The sequence below is a fragment of the Rattus norvegicus genome, chromosome 1 (genome assembly GCF_036323735.1).
Source record: "Rattus norvegicus strain BN/NHsdMcwi chromosome 1, GRCr8, whole genome shotgun sequence".
Classification (NCBI taxonomy): domain Eukaryota; kingdom Metazoa; phylum Chordata; class Mammalia; order Rodentia; family Muridae; genus Rattus; species Rattus norvegicus.
In genome coordinates, this window is record NC_086019.1 from 182,102,014 (window position 1) to 182,119,544 (window position 17,531).

At 48.3% G+C, this 17,531-nt stretch overlaps 1 protein-coding gene across 1 annotated transcript; it reads right to left on the minus strand.

Annotated features, from left to right (window-relative positions):
* Nucleotides 1-10,157, minus strand: Clec19a (C-type lectin domain containing 19A). The gene is given in 9 exon segments (XM_039097903.1): nucleotides 1-117; nucleotides 411-428; nucleotides 2,213-2,330; nucleotides 3,401-3,491; nucleotides 3,997-4,000; nucleotides 4,958-5,051; nucleotides 7,567-7,692; nucleotides 9,114-9,176; nucleotides 10,084-10,157. Coding segments are annotated over 9 exon segments (705 nt in total).
* Nucleotides 10,158-17,531: the final 7,374 nt, after the last annotated feature.

Genomic DNA, 17,531 nt, shown 5'->3' on the forward strand with positions numbered 1-17,531 from the left:
TCATACTCTCAACGTGCTTCCACTATAACGACATTTGCCATGTTGTGACCACGCCAGAGGAACCTCACCAGCAACTGAAGAGATGGTGCTACCCAGACTGCTGTGCAAGTCTAGGGCCTAGAGAAACAGAGCACAGGGATGGGCTTGCTTGATCTGAAAACCAAGGCAAGCTCAACAAGGCTGGAGAACACTCTACAGCCACCAACAGGGAAAGCCCTTGTCTTTCAGGACCGGGTCTGCTCAAATACCCTGCAAATGCACATGGACGCACACACACAAACATATGTGCACATACATACTTCTCTACTTTTGTAGAGTAAATGCATTTTTTAAAAAATCAGCTTCATCAACACATGTTCTAATTATTTTTACATTGCTGTGATAATATAACATGACCAAAAGCAACTTACGGAAGGAATTCTACACTCCTACAGGGAAAGTCCAAAATGACAGGGAAACATGGCAGCAGGTGCCTGGAGTGAGAAGCTGAGAGATCAGATCTCAACCACAAGTGGGAAGCAGAGTGAACTGGATCTGGGACAAGACTATTGTCTTTGTGTTCTATTGCTGTGAACAGACACCGTGACCATAGCAACTCTCATAAAGGAAAGCATTTAATCAAGGCTGGCTTACAGTTCAGAGGTTTAGTCCATTACATCATGGTGGGGAATGTGGCAGTGTGCGGGCAGACAGGGTGCTGGAGAAGTGGATGAGAGTTCCACCTTCTAATCCATAGGAACCAAGACGAAAGTGACAGCGGGACTTACTGCAGGTATTCGATCACCCTGTGAACCTGAGATTGTGTTCTGGTGTGGCCCAGCCCGTAGCACACACCTTGAGTCCCTCTGGCTGGAATATAAACACACCCTTAGTACACACCTTTAACTCCAAGCAGTGAAGGTAAAGTTAGTTTGTAGAAGGAAGCACCCATGTTTGAAAGCAATGTCTAATTGAGTGACAGAAAAAGTCATGGATCACAGAAAGATTTGACAGACTAGGATATGCCCAACTCTCACAAGGAGAGAAGGGCAAGGAAAGCTACTCAAGGGAGAGACAGACAGCACAGGAGGGAGACAGTATAGAACAGGAATACCGTAGAGCTCATGGAGAGCAGCACAGTAGAGTTGAGAGGGAGAGTGGAGCAGCTGAGAGGGAGGAGGAGGCAGTTTTACCGGGGGAGAGTTTTACAGAGAGAGAAACTGAAGAGAGAACAAGCCAGACACAGGTAAAGACAGAACAAGCAAGGGAATGAGGAGGAACCAGAAGATTAGGATAGATTGCTACAGTTAGTTTGAGGACAAGCAGAGCAATTCAGAGGCCAAGAAAAAAGCCAGATTGAATCAGTCAGCTGGGGAGGAGTTTTGAATCCAATCTATCAACCAGAGTCCAGGAAGAACCAGAAAGGGTGAGCTTATTCATCAGTCTCAGAGGCTAAAGACATTCTAGGCCCAGTAAGAGTGTACAGAGGCTGGAAGCTTCCAGGAGTAGGTCTAGGTTAGCAGACTGAGGTAGTAAGTCTCAGTGATGACAATTCCTTCAGACAAATAAGTTACTTTTACAGGAACTGGCTTGGGCTTTTGAAACCTCAAAGCCTACTCCTAGGGACACACTTCCTCCAAGAAGGCCACACTACTCCAACGAGGTCACACCTCCTAATCCCTCTCAATTATTGCTATTCTAATGACTAGGCATTCCTGTGTGGGGGCGGGGCAGTTTAGAACTGAATCCAATTTTCCTGCCTCCATGGACACTTTGTAGCTTAACTCCATTCTTCTGAATAGAACCAAAGCCCACACCCTCTGGTCAACAGCTTATTTTCATTAACCAGAGCCTACAGAGGGTCTCGACTCCTACTCTACTCTGCCTGAGTGACACACACTGCACCAGGGCTAGCTAGTCAACCCCTGTCAAAGTGACCGCTTCAAGCACAAACTAGAGACTGGGCTAAGATGGCGACATTCAGTTCAATCCAGGACACTGGAACCTGTGTGAGCTGGGCTTGCTGTCTCTTGGCCACATGGCCACTGAACAATTAAGGTGAGCTTGCTGAGAATCTCTGCCTGGAGGACCTCCTTCTACGTGTGTTTACATTTACTTAGCATGAGCTCTGCTCTAGACACTGCTGCCAGACATCTTGGTGCTCAGTCCATGCCGGGGGCGGGGGGACAGGAAGGAGTGTGTCAGCGAATACTCAGAGATGGGATCTTCAGACAAAGGGGAACTTCCTGTGTCAGGTGTTATGGTTCCAGGACTTGAGTGCTGGGAACAGAAGAAGCAGAGAGTCTGGGTGAAGATCCATCCACTGCAGTAAAAGCCACTGCATCTCCACTCTGGAGTAAAAGTCCTGTCCAGCAGGCCTAACTGCAGATGCCTGTTGAGACAGTCTCCTGTCTTTGTCTCATAAAGCTGGGTTTGATCTGCTACTTACTGGGAAGGGTAAACGTCATTTATAGACTGCCCCAGCTCTGCTTGCTGGGCTGCAGGATGGCCACCAGGATAAGTTCTTTACCTTTATCTCCCACCACTCCTCAGGAGGAGGAAAAGGGATATATAGAGAGAAGAGCAGCGAGATGCTTGGACCTGGGATTCTGTGCATGTTTCAAACCTAGCTTTATTTCTTGCCTGCTCTGTGACCTCGAAGAAGTGGCTCTTGAAGCCTGGAATCACCTTAAGCTCCACAGTGGATAGAGCATAGAGCATGAATCCAGACAATGGCTGACACCTCAAGCCCATTCTCCTGTCACCGTGCAGTGCCAGTTGTCCCTCAATGATCTCAGTAGCCTTTTGTGCAGGGGTGACTATTAAGCCCATTTCCCAGAAAGCAGACTCTCAGGGTGAATTACTCCTTGCAAGGACGTAGCTACAAAGCCATGGTGCTGGACCCAGGCACCCAGGAGTGCACACGTCAGTGCCCACACCTCTTGTGTCTTCAGGCATAGCTGTGTCCTAACTCAGAAGGATCAGTCTGGGTTGGGGGTTTCCATTTTAGTACACTGGTGAGCTGGCCCAGGAGAGTACCTTAGTGCCGAGATTTAAAAAGAGGGGGGCAGGAATATGTGCCGTGCACATCAAATAACTTAATGAAATCTCTGTCGCCCATTCTACTTCTCTAATGTCTTTTCATCCATTTACAGCCTGATTGTCAGTGAGCCATTAAAGATCTTTTAAAACACCACTACCCTAAGTGTCTGATTTCCAGGGAACCTGGTGCTCTCCGAGGTGCTGAAAACGGGACACCTCCCAATCCTCATTGTGCCCCATCTTTCTCTTGTTGCCTCTCTATCTGTCATGATGTCCCGCATACTTCAGGGTGCTTCCCCATCTCTTACGAGCATCTCCAGTACCTCTATGAGAGCCCAGGTCCCAGGGTACCCTCTGCTACTGTGCTGGTACCAACTACATCTGCTCAGTCTTCTGGATGCCATCACCAGGCTGGCTCCTGTCCCAGTAACTGTAGCCATAAGGGGAGCCATCGGACCATTCAAACTGCCCTCCATAGGGGCCATTCAGAGGCAAGGAAGTAGAGAGGAAGACCAGGTGATCTCCAGTGTAGAGCACTAGTTTTCTCCAGCACTAGTTTTCTTGCATCAAAGCCCTTACTCAGAAACTGGCCTGCAGATGAGCTGGCCCAGACTTCTTAGTGTTGGTACTCAAACCCAGATCGACCTGACTCCAGTACCCAACACCCATCTACTGCCCTTTCTCAGGGGTTGAGACTTACTCCCACTCACTTCCTTTCCATTCCAATGTCTGTGTTTTCTTTCCTGGTCCGGAACTCCTCTGTCCGATTGCAGGCGGAGTCCTGCTGGGAATCTGGTTGGTGCTGCAGTGAATGTGGAAAGCAGGACACAGGAAGTGGTGTGAGCAGGAGTTGGGCCTCTTATCCTGGTCTTTAGAAAAGTACCTTTCAAAGCATGGATGGTTCTGAAGTCCCTTCTGGACAATGGCATAGCAGAGAGGGGGACAGGTGGAGCTCCTGGTTCCTTCTCTACCTACCTTCCTTGCTCTGTGACCTGGGCACATTACTTGACCCACCTGAGCCTCAGTTTCTCATCAATACAACACAGTGAATATCCCAGAGAGGTCTGAGGACTCAGTATGTGTCTAGCAGCACAGGGCTTAGTGCACAGTTCCTGGCCCCAAAAAGAAAAGGAGAAGAGCCCCTTCTCTGCCTTGTTTGCTAGGATTATTAAGTAGCCATACCCATGCTTTAGATTATGACTTTATTTATTTATTTATTTATTTATTTATTTATTTATTTATTGGTTAGGATGATTTTAGTTTAAAGAGCTTCTGAGTCTCCGGGACATTTATGCAATACAATTGTATATAATACAGTTGAAGCTGAGTGAGAGTATCAGGTGCACACCTTAGTGGCACACAGTGGTTCCTTCAGCAGCTTTCCATACACTTCCACCCCCAGGCCCGTTAGAAGTCCTTGCTAAAGGACGACGATGTAACAGAGGGAAGGGTCTGGATAACAGCGACTCTGATTTTAATGCTGCTGCTTTCAATGGCAACATTCATTTTATCACAAGTTCCTTTACTTATTATCTTCATGGTGCTGGGAAGGGACCCAGGGCCTCTCAGGAGACAGGAAGCCTGAGTTCAGGGCCTTCCTCAGCAAAGAATGAGCACAGAATCAGCCCAGGCAACCAAGAGAGACTTCCCCTCAAGGGAAAAGTAGAGTGGGCTAGGCACGCACGCAGTTCAGTGACAGAGCTCATGTTCCGTGGGCTGAGCCCTGGGGTCAGTGATGTCGAACGGGGAAAAGTCCCTCACATAGCTAACCACAACCTTGTTTTGGAGAATCCAAGTGCCTGACTGAGGCAGGTCAATGCCACGCCCATCTCTACAGCTAATGTCTGTGTGCTGGGTCCGTAACTGTGACCTGGCATTGTTCCTTGAAAGACTTTCGGTTGGAGTTTCCCCACAGGACCTGTTTTCCTCACCTCACCTGTCTATGGACACGAAGGCCCATACAGGTGTCAGCTGGGATGTCAGGAACACAGCTGTTCACCAGGTCATACACAAAGACACTCTCCTCCCAGCTGTGGATGTAGGAAACTCAGCAGCCATTACCGTTACCCCTTTCCATAGGGTGGAGCCTGAAGCAAACCCAGTGATGTCTCCAGATTAAATATAAAGAGAACAGGGCGTGACTCTGCTTTCTTTTTCTGTTCTCTGAAGATTTCAGCCAATCAACTAACTTATGTGCTTATTCATATGTGTCTGCTTGAGTGTGTGCACACACGTGTGTATGGGTGTGCACACCCATGTGTATGTAGGGCAGCCAGAGGAGAGTGCCAGGTGTCCTCCACTATCATTCTCTGCCTTATTCCTCTGAGAGTCTATCCATGAACCCAGGGCTTGCACTCTCCTGGCTAGGCTGGAAGCCAGAAAGTCCCAGCAATCATTCTGTCTTGTCATCCTTGGAACTTGGGTTATAGGCACTTGCTAGGGCACCTGGCATGTTATGGAGATGGTCTGAGCTCCAGTCCTCCAAATTATGGAGTGAATGCTCTTAGGAACTAAGCCATCTCTCTAGTCCCTCCATCATTCCTAATTAGGTCAACCCTATACGGCCATCTGTGCCTGCTCAGAGAAAGACTCAGCACAGTGCTTACTACCACTTCAGAGACACTGCAGGTGACATGGGTCATATTGAGGATAAAAGAACAACAAAAGGCCACACACTGTGTTGAGCATGCTGAATGACTTAATGAGATTTCCAGTACCTGCTTTTGTTCTCTCTCCAAAACCCACCCTGTACTGCCAGTCCTTACCTAGCTTCCCTTTTCCTAATCTGTTTTTTTTAAAGATTTATTTATTTATTTCATGTATGTGAGTCCACTGTTGCTGTCTTCAGACACACCAGAAGAGGGCATCGGATCCCATTACAGATGGTTGTGAGCCACCATGTGGTTGCTGGGGTTTGAACTCAGGACCTCTGGAAGAACAGTCAATGCTCTCAACCACTAAGCCATCTCTCCAGCCCTCCTCCTAATCTGGGATCGATATCTCTCTCTCTCTCTCTCTCTCTCTCTCTCTCTCTCTCTCTCTCTCTTATCACTAAAATACTTTTTCTTTTCTCTTTCTGGGATCTCTTCTCTAGGCTTGAGTTTACTTAGTCTACTCAGTGTCTTGCGGTGCTTGGTTGAAAACACTTATCAACAAAGAAACGAGTGAGGGACGCTGGTGTTTGGTCACTGTCTAAAACAATGAAGGCATAGAGATGAAGGGACCAATGGACAGAGAGATGGATGGAATGAATCAGGAATGGATACGCAAATGGATAATGAGTAAAGGATGGATAATGGTTGGGTAGAAAAATAGAGGAATATAAGGAAGAATGGGTGAATAGATCACACAGTAAAACAGATACACAGGCTATGCGCACTCACTTACATTATCACTGTGCGTCATGTTATATATCCACGAGTCTACTTCATCCTCATAGCAAGCTGGAACTGGAGCAGATACCACTGGCTCCATTTCCATAAGGTGATTTCATCTTACTACTGTAAATATTATAACCTAGGAAGACATATTTCTTTCCCCAGTTCTCTTTGTGACTAACACCACCAAAGAACCAAGCTCAAATACCTAGCTGGAAGGCACGACTTTGGGGAGCATCTGGAAACATTTTATCCTCTGGTAGAAGGATGAAAATGTGTGGACAAGGCTCCAGTGTCCACCTAGCTCTTCCTGCTCAGAAACTTTCCTGAGGAGAGTCAGGGTAACTGCTCACCATAAGAGTGGTTCAACCAGGGCCTTGATGCCAGTGAGCCCAGAAAAAGCCCTCCTCAGAAGTCAGGGCAGAGGATGGGAGGGCAGACAGACAAACAGCAGCATGGGTCACTCAGTTGCTCACGAAGTCAGGTGGGCAGGCAATCTCCATCCTGGATAAGAGGTGAACTCCAGCATGTCAGGGAAGTCAGAGGGCACCAGACCCGGACCAAAGGTCTATCAGCTCCTGTGAGCACATTCCAAGTGCACTTTGCAAGGGCTGCCACCTGTGGGAGTGCCCACCATGGAGTGTATCACACCTGGAGTGGGGTCGAAGGAGTTGTTCTCGCCTTCATCTTGTTGAGGAAATGCTTGCTTGTTTCTGCCCTGCTGCCGCCTCCAGGGAGCCAACCTGAAAGCTTCCGAGCAGATCTGTCTCTACCTACCCTCTCACACTTAGCCGTGCTGGGACTACAGATGAGCATCAGATACAGATGAATACTTGCACGGCTGCTGCTTTTACCCAATAACCCATCTTCCTGGCTCACCCATTCCTGTACCACACATGTTTGTTGGGTCAGCTGTGGCACCGAGTCAAGAGCTCTGGTACCCTGCAGAGCATGGCACAAAATTGGCCATTGTGAAGAAACTTCCCAGCCTGCTCTTCACTACTGCTGATAAGTTATTTGCCCTCTGTTTCACCCAGGATAACTTCAAGGAGAAGTTGTGCTGGGTAAAAAGTGGCTTTGATGATCTCAGCCAGACACCAGTTGGGGACTCTAGTCCTTTTCCAAGGGGCCACTTGTTAGGCCACAGAGGCCTGAGCAGTCCACCCACCTGTGAATGGAGACCATCTTGGCAGATTTCCTACTGGCAGTAAACTGAGGGCAGTGTATGTTGGCTTCAGCCCAGATCTTGTTGATGGGGAAGAATCTCTAGCAGGGACCTTTGAACTCTAAAAGTCTAAAAATACAAGCAGATTTCAGGACTACATAGCGAGACCCTATTTCAACCAACTAACCAACCAATCAAAAAAGCCCAAGAAGATTTATTTTAATTATTTATGCATTGTGTATGTGTATATGCTGTATATGTAGGTGTCGCATGCATGCAGGTGCCCACTGAGCCACAAGAGGGCCCTGACTACGTTGGTGCTGAAATTACAAGTGGTTGTGGACCACCATGTTGGTGCTGGGAACAGAATCCAGGTTTTCTCTTAACTGCTGAGCCATCTCTGTAACCCTTGTTAAGATAGTTTTAAATAGCCCTTGGATAACTCCTAAGTAGCCTTCCTAGAGTTTAATCACTGCTTTATTTTTAGGTAATTAGATTTTATAAAAACATGCTATGAATAATACCGAGACAACAGTTTCATGCAACAGGCTTTGTTGGTGTTTCTGGTGGTTTTCTGAGGAGTGACTTTGCTACAATTTCCAAACTGTCTCCTGATAGCAATTTCCTCTCCTCCAGTCACGTCTGAGGGGACGCATCTCACTCTGCCCTTGCTAGCACTGACTGCTGTCATTTCCTTGGAAATCTTTGCAAATATTACGAGCAAGAAATGGTACCTTTTTTCCATTTGCGATTCCAGGATATCTGGCAAGAGTGTGCATTTTCTGACAAGCTAGAACCAAGACTTTATATCTTTTGCCCTTTACACCACTAAGGTCAGAATTGGTTGTTAGTTGTGAAAAGCAACACCCTGAAAGTAGGGACAAAACTAACCCCATAACCCCATGTTTGAGATGATAAACTCCTCTCAAGCCTTAGCTCCTCTTGAAGCTTCTTTGGGGTGCTGTTCTTGGAAATAGGACTCAAGATGGCCGATGGGAGTGGCAGACAATCGAGAACCTTTCAACCACTAAGTTGTGAGACTGATGTAGTGAGCAGTGGTCCCTGGGAATGTAGGTTGGTCAGCTTTGTGTTTGTAGGTACACATCCATGCTGTGTTATTGGCCTGTGAGCCCTAGAGATGCTCTTGTCTCTGCCTCTTCAGTGCTAGGATTACAAATATAGATAACAGGCCTGAGCTATCTCCCAGCCCCCTCAGAGCACTTATGATGTGCCAAACAGGCATGGAGAAACTGAGGCATCAGTCAGTATCAACAAGGTCAGCCTGCAAGGAGAGAATAGAGACCTCCTGACCGCAGAGACTTCCTTACCAGTATCACATGTTGCTTCCGGGTGGGAGACCAGCACACTGAGGAGGGCTCACACAGGACCCCCCCAGAGCTTTCATCCATCTCCTGCCATTCTCACGCCTAATCAGACCTCTGTGGGTATGTCACTTGCTTTGCCTCTGGCCAATTCCTACTTCTAGTCTCAACTGCAAGGTAGCTTCAGGTACATCAGATGGGAATCATTTGCTGATAAGTGCTATGTACCTTGACTTCTCATCCAGGGTAGTTCTCCAGTAGCTGTTGTGATCAATCTTCTTCTCCCGGAACCTTGGCACACAGAGGGTATATGGGACTTGGGTTTTACATTTTTATTTTAATTATGGGGTGGGGTTTACATGCATATGAGTGCAGAGAAAATAGCCTGGAACTGGAGTCTCAGGCAGTTGTGAAACAACTGAGGTATGTGCTAAAGTGGGAACTGAACTTGGGTCCTCTGAAAAGCCCTAAGCTTAACCCTGAGCTAACTCTGTAGTCCAGGTTTTGAATGAACTACAGCCATGTAGGTGCAGGACCATGAAAGGCAGCCTGGTTCCTGGTTGAGCTAAGGCTCAAAAACCCGGTGATCCTGAAGGGACTGTAGGTGTTTTGCCTGATTCTCTGTCACATGGCCCTCCATAAATTTGTGGTCATCAGTCATATAAGGGCAATGCCCCAGGCCCCTCCACAGGCAGAGGGCCACAGGCAGGTTCAAGACAGATCTCCATTATAATGAGGTAGCTAAAGGTCTGGAGGCTTAGCCAATAAACTTTCTTTCCCAGACACTCCTCCTAGCAAAAGGTATTTAATCTCAGGCCCACCCTGAGAAGTGGGGTACGCTATGACAATAAATATCTTAAAACCATGGACTGCCAATATCAGGATCTGCCATGGGGAGCCATGGAGAAGGCCTTCTACAGAGCCTCAGTCTAATCTCCCATAGAGACCTCTCTGTTCAACCATCCAAGCCAAGCCCAAGCCTTCAGCCTGCACTTGTCAAGCCAAGGACTCCCCACACTGGACCAGCCGGAGATTGCCCCCGCCCCGCCTTATCACAGGCCCAGGGACCCCTGAGCCAGCTCCTGTGGTCCCACCTCCCTGGGCTGCCCTACAGCCCAATACCCACCTGGGGACTGCTTAGGGTAAGCATGGTCAACTCCCGCCTCCCGGAGCAGCTGAGCCTGTATTCAAACAGTACTGAAGACTTGCTGAAGTTCCCAGGTCTGAGTTTTCCAGATTGTTCTGCACTATCATGTGCTTGATGAGTAACATGGCCTGGTCTGGACTCTCACAAGCGATACCCAAGGCTGGGGGGTGGGGGAGGTGGGGGTGGCAGTGGGGTCTGGCAAAGCACATGGTGATAACAAATATGGGTGATTGAGAAAGTGTGGAATCTTGGAACTGCTCATCTGTAAGTAGAAAGATGAAGCCTGTAGAAGGACCGCTCTTTCTCCCTCCCCTTCCCTCCCTCCCTTCTTCCTCTCTCTTCTTTCCCCTCCCTTCTCCCTCTCCCTCCTTCCCTTTTCCTCATCCTTCCATCTCCCTTCCCCCTCCCTCCCCCTCCCCCTCCCTCCCTCCTTCCTTCCTCTTCTTTCTTTCATTCCTCTTGCCCTCCTTGGATAGGGCTTGGTAAAGAGGAATTAATAATTAATGAAGTGGGGCTGGGTGTTAAGAGGAGGGGCAAATGCCATTTGGTCTCGAAGCCTTCTTCCCTCAGGAAGAAAGACTTCCAGAACTACTTGCACCTCCCTAATTCTGGTCTCTTGTGAAGACACCCCCCACCTCCCCAGGAAAGAGGCATTCCTGCATGCCTGAGCTGAAGTGAACCAGAAAATGGGCTGTGACAGGTCACACCCCACTGCTCTCCTTTGGTGCAGGCCAGCAGAGACCTTTAATCAGAGGGTTGGGCCCCTCTGGAATTTCCCTTCTCCCATTAGCTTAGCAGCTGACCTTCCTTAGAGGGGTTTTCATCAACTGGACCCCTAACCAACCTCCGCTAGCCTGTTGGTCTTCACAGGCACACCCTTGGATTTCTATGTCGACCTTCAGAAAGCAGTGGTCATGTAATAACCAAACCAACCTTTACTAATCACTCGAGGTGTGCCATGCACCGTGCCAAGAGCTTTGAACATACTAATTTAATCTTGACATATCTGGTAAGGTAAACACCACAACTGCTGCTGCTGTATAAAGAAAGGCAGAGCACAGGGAGATTGACTACCTTGTTAAAGGTCACAGAATTCCTCATAGGTAGCCCGTGGGACCTGAGAATTGACAGAGAGAGAGAGAGAGAGAGAGAGAGAGAGAGAGAGAGAGAGAGAGAGAGAGAGAGAGCTCGCACACAGAAATGATGTCATTAATACTTAACTTGTGGATGTGAGTCTTGCAGGCAAAACTGGAAACTTGTTATTTGTTTGCCCCTTAGGGGGAAAGATTTAATGGCTCTCTGGTCCCTGTCAATGAGGACCTCACAAATAGAACAGAGCACCTCAAGCCTCCCCCAACCCCCATGGGTGAGGGCAAGGGTTACTCCTGAAGCATCTAGACACTGCACACAAGCCAGATGTGAAGATTCAAGAGGCTTCCTGGAAAAGGTGATAAGTCAGTAGAGACCAAGGATGGAATGAATCAAAGTGTTTGAGGCAGAGGACATGGCTCAGGCAGAGGATAGAGTTGGTGGGGTGGGATGAGGGGAATGGTTCAGCAGGACTAAGAATCTGAGAGGAGCAGGAATCCAAGGTGAGGCTGGAGGAGGGTAGGGGGGATAGAGGGAGCAAGGCAGACAGGAGGTGCCAAGCAGGAGGAGGAGGCTTGTTGCTCAGGAAACCAAGAAGCCAACTGCATGGTCTTTTTCTCAATTAGCAGCAGCCAAGGTCTCCCAGCTGGGGGTGTGGGGGGAGTCGAAGCCGTTAAGAGCTTGTTCTGGGATGAAAACACATCGGTGGAATCCAGCTCTCCCACTTTGAAAGAATAAATTGTCACCTTCCCACTCAATCTGGCTGTGAGCTCCCCTGGCCAGTCTCCAGCCGCCCACAGATGCAACACTCTGCTCTCTGCTGCCTCCTGCAGATGCTTTGTAGCCACCGCCTCCTGCTGGGATCAGCGGGGTGGGGTACACTGGGGACAAGAAGGGAACAGCGGATGGGACGGAGGGGGTGGGGGAGAACGGACAGACAGCAGACCAGACACGAGGGGAGGTGGGGAAGTTATGAGGCCATTCACCTTCCTCATTCTCAGAGTGAGCCCCAGACACTCCTGGGAGCTAAAGGAAGTTTTCCAGACTCCAGCAAGGTGGTGGAGGGTGGGGTCATCCTCTTGTCTGTCTTGTGGCCTCAATGCTTGGCAGTCCTTAAAAGTATGCCTTGCTTTTTTCCATCTTGAGCTCTGCCTTTCCCTCTCTGAGCCTCTGCAGAGGCCGGAGAGCACAGAGGAAAAGTTCATGACCCACTACTTAGATTGACCTAGCAGGGAGCATTTACTGGGTGCTTAGTGTTTGATTCCGGGAGGCCAGGCCTGGAGAGATACTAGACCTGTAACGACTTTTCAGATTGGAGAGGCTACCACTCGCTCCTGACAATCATGTGCATAACTCTGTCACTCCCGAGCACTGTAATACTGCTGGAAGACATGGTTCCGTGGTCGTGGTTCTCTCAGTGGTAAAATAAGAGCAGTTGGCCTCCATACCTACAGGCTTTGGTCCGTGAATTCAACACACAGTGGAGAGAAAGCATCTGAGGGGCAGGTACTGCACCTGTGCTGAACATAGACATCTGGGTCCTGGGAATCTTGCCTGGGGACTTGAATATGCCAGGCAAACACTCTACCCAGTCCCCAGACTTTGGTGTTTTGAGATAGGGTCTCATATGGAGCTCAGGCTGGCCTTAGATCTGGAATTCTCCTGAGATTCCTAAGTGACATAGAGATAGACCGTTTTTGTTTGCCATCATCATCTCTACACAACACACTCCAGCAACTGTTGGCTTTGCATTGATATTATGAGTGAGTTCCAGAGCACAGGAGATGGTGCTTAGTTAGACGCAACCTTCTACAGGAGGAGCCGGCATCTGAGAATGTTGGCATCCACAGGAATGCTGGAACCGATCCCCTGCAGATGGCTGAGGGACCACAGTCTATTAAACACCAGATTTAACCATGATTTAATTAAAGACATCAGCATTTCCTGGGTTCCTATATGTCCCTAAGCATGTGACCTCACGCTGTTCCCATATGGTATTCGTTACCGTATGCTAAAGAGCATTTCAAAGCATGTGTAGAGCACGCTGTGACTACAGAGGGGGAGTAAAATGACCCAGAGTGTCTTAGGCACGCTCCAGGACTGGGCCTGCTCTAGGAGGTAGGACATCTAGTTGCTCGAGCCTCTGTGCTCCAGCTTAGGAACTTGAACTCTGACACCAGATGACCCTGTTTGGACCTTGCTTTCCTCCCTGGGCATGGGTGGGGCTGAGTGGGAAGATGGCTCAGTGGGTAAAGTGCCAGTCGAGTATGCATGAGGACCTGATTTTATCAGATTCCCCAGCACCGATGCAAAAAGCCAGGCACAGCGACACAACTCCCAGTGCTGGAGAATTGGAGAGACGCAGGTCCCTGAAACTCCTTAGCCAACCAGCCTAGCCGAATCAGTGAGTCTCTGTATCCATGAGAGACCCTGCTACGCGCGCGCGCTCACACACACACACACACACACACACACACACACACACACACACACACACACACACGCTCTGAGCACACCTGATAATACTTATTTTTCTGGAAAGATGCCTAGGCCGAGTGAGCACCCTAATAGACTTTAGATATTATTACAGGAGACGCAGTCTGGGCCTCAGAACCTTCCCACAGCTAAGGATGCAAGGCCATGTTCCTGGAAGGTCAGGAGTGCTGAATAGCTTGCCTGCTCTCTCATCAGCACCCAGAGGCCCTGCAGCGGCAGATGCTGAGTTTCAAAGACCTGATGTCACTCACATGCAGAGTTCTGAGTTCAGGAGCTGGGGGAAGGAGCCAGCATGGCTGAAGAATCCTAATAGCCGTTATCTTTGTATTCCTCCCAGGTGCTGGCTCTAAGTGCTTGCAGGACCGCACAGAAACAATGAGATCAAAGGCAATTTCAGAGGAAAGGCTTGGGGGGAAAGTCCAGTCTGGCTATATCCTCCAAGGCATGTCTGAAGGATATTTTCTCAGAAGAAAACCCAGGAGTGAGGTTGGGAGGATCTGTGTCTATATCAGCATGCTCAGGGGATGGATAATGAAAGGCGGGGGCTGTGGAGTGAATGGCCAATGGGTGCTCTGGGCTGCTTTGCCTAGAATAGCTGGGGGTATCCAGAAGAGGAAAACCAAGCTTTGACTTCAGGGAGCACATTCACCCACAGGGTCTGCAGGGAACCATGGAGCCCTGTCAAGTCCTCGCTAGTCACCAGCAGTGCTTGCTCTCTGACTTGTATGTCTATCCCCTTGGGTTGACAACATTTTCCTAGTCCTGTCTGCTGAACTGGAAGTCTGGGGAATGCAAAAAGTGACGACCTCCTCAGTCTGCAGCCTCGGTTTCCCTGCTGCAGCAGGGAAGGGTTGAGTGGAAAGGATTTATTGATTCGGGTGTGATCCTGGTTTACCTGTCTAAAAAGGAGAGTGGCACGTGGGGACAGGTGTGGCGTCTGGAAGTTCCTGTCTACGACGAAGCCTGTTTGTCAAAACGAAATTCTCCTGCCTGTAATGTCATAACACCAAGAACCACGATGACAGATGTGTTAAAAGAAAAAGGATGCTTCTTCAATGCTTGTCATGTGGTCAGTACCAATCTGCACCATCACGTCATTATTATCCCCACCTCTGCGTTCGAGCATGCGCGCACATGTCTATGTGCACAGGAATGTATATGTGCATGTGTGTGTTGTGTATATGCTTCTGTGTGTGGGTGCACCAGTGGATGCAGGTGTGTATGAGACTGGAGACTGAAGTTGGGGTTTTTCCCTCAGTCATTTTCCATCCTTTTATTTATTTATTTATTTATTTATTTATTTATTTATTTATTTATTTATTTATTTTTGAGGCAGAGTCTTTCACTGAACCACAGCTCACTGCTTCATTGAGGATGGCTGACCAGCAGGGTTCGAGATCCTCCTGTCTCTGCTTTCCCAGCTCTGTGATTGCGTGGTGCCGGGCTTTTTGCTTGGTACTAGGGTTAAACCTCAGCCGCTTATGTTTGTATAACAAGCATTTCCACGCATAGGCTGAGAGAGAAGTGTCTACAGTTTCAGGCCCAGGCTGGATTCTGCCAGGTCAGCTTGAGTGGACTAATACACACAGAGAGCTTAGGTGGAGATGAAGCTCCCAGCCTTGGCCAGCTCCCTACCTCCCTACCAGGATATCAACAAACAGAAGAGTGATTAGTGAGCTCAGAATTTTAGATAAATAACAAATGGCTTTTAGTATAAGTATGTCCATGCAATAGCCGAGGTAAATTTACAGTAACAAAGAACTTTTTATTGGTATCTATTTGCTGGTTTTATCTAGTATCCCTGAGCACCCCTGCACTCAACAGCCCAAATAAGTGGCCTTATAACGATTTTTATCTGGAGATTTCATGATAGGTTTCACTTAAACTGGGATAAATGACTGATCTCTGCCACAGGGTTTTTGTAAAGACTATATAAATCCATAATGAAAGGAACTTGTGCTGACTGATAGGCAAAAGTACTTATGTCGATCATAAGGGATTGGCAAGTCTTTCCCAGGAAGTGTGGTCTTTGTGTGTGTACGTGTACATACACACGTATGTGTATATGTATTTAATACACATATGCACCACAGGCTGGTCTGTCACTTCATCTGTCACCTAGTCAGGCTTTGAACTCTCTATCCTCCTGCCAGGGACAAGGAGATGCAGGGTGCCCCCAGTTGAGAGCAGTCCCCTGGTGTTAGCACCCCAGCCTCTCCTTTGCAACATGGAAGCTCTCAAGCTCACCACTGCCCCTCGTCCCTCAAATGGCATATAGGGAGGTCACATGCTTGACGTTAATGAGTCCCATTTCTTGGGGACATCCCACAAAGCCCATAGGGATGAATATTGCTAAACCGGGTTGCCAGGGAGACCAGCAGAGGGACAACTGTACTCATCCTGTGCCTCTGTCTTCAGTGGCTCTGCATCTGAAAGTTCCCTGGAAATGGGCATTGCCAACGTTGAAGAGGAGGGGGTCCCAGATATAAAATTTCTAACAAAAATACCGTTTTCCCCTGGTGCCAGATACTGTGCTAAGCACTTTCTCCATGGCCTGGTGCAGGTGACCTTATGAGCTCCACTTTCTAGAAGAAACTGAGGCTCAGGATGATTACGGACTTGCCAGTTGTAGCAACACAATCTGTAATGACAGTGCACTCTGGAGCAGGAAGCAGAAGGAATGAGACTTCAGGACCAGCGCTGGGTTAATCGCAAGATCCTGTCTCAAAAATAAATGATCAAATAAGTAAATTTTAAAGGAAGGAAGTCTCTCAGGTTATACATCTTGAAAACTGCAAAGCTGGGATTTAACTTTAAGGGTTTTGGGATAAAGAGAATGCTCCCTCATTTGGGGCTGATCTATCGGGGGGCGGTCAGCTCAGCTCCCCCTCCCAAAACTCCCCCTCAGCACTGCAGCCAGGTAAATGGCCTTACTAGTGGGCCCTTAAGTCTGTAGGAATGATCTCCCCAACCTGTCCCTGTGTGTGCACGCGCGTGCACACACACACACACCACAGTGATTGATAATCAGTATATAAAAATCAGGAGGATTTAAGGCCAGTTTTCTGACTCCTGCTGCAAATCTGAAAGTGGGATAAGCCTTGGCTCTCCTTTCTGCAGCAGAATCACTGCTCAGACCTGAGGAGAGCACTAAAATCAGGGCTCTAGCAAGGTTTGCTGAGGTCCTGTCCACTAGTCTGACCTTGAGGTCTCTGGGGTCTCTCAAGCTGCTTCCCAGGTTAAGGAGGCATCAGTAGGAAGGTCACACAGTGAGTTACAAATGTCACAATGGTCATCCTTGGCACTCAGCACTGTGTGGCTTGTTCATTCTGAAACGTCTTAAAACCCACTGGTGTTCCAACTGGGATTTCACTGCATATAGGAACATTCCTATTTTTTTCCCTTTTGTGTGTGTATGAGTACATGCGTATTCATGTGCACATGTGCATGTGGAAGCCTGAGGTTGGTGTCAAACATCTTCTGTAATGGCTCTCTATTTTGCATTTAGAGACAGGGTCTCTCACTGAACCTAGAGCTCACTGATCCTGCTAGACAGGCTGGCCAGTGAGTGCCAAGGTTTTATTTTCTCCTCAGCTCTGGGATCACTGATAAATGTGGCTACACACAGCCTTTAACATGAGTGTGGAGATTCAAATTCAGGTCCTTATGCTTGAGTAGCAAGCACTTTACCAACTGAGCCATTTCCCCAGGTTGAGAATTCCTATTGGGGAAAGCAAGAATTGTTCTTGGGCAAGCCACACTGTTTGGCTGAGTCTAAGTTTCTCTCTGTATCTCCAAGAGATTAAGTGAAATTCTTCACTTATACCATTCTTCCCTTGGAGAAAGCTCTTGAGACAAGATATAACTATATAGCCCTGCCTGGCCTGAGAATCATGATCCTTCTGTTTCAGCTT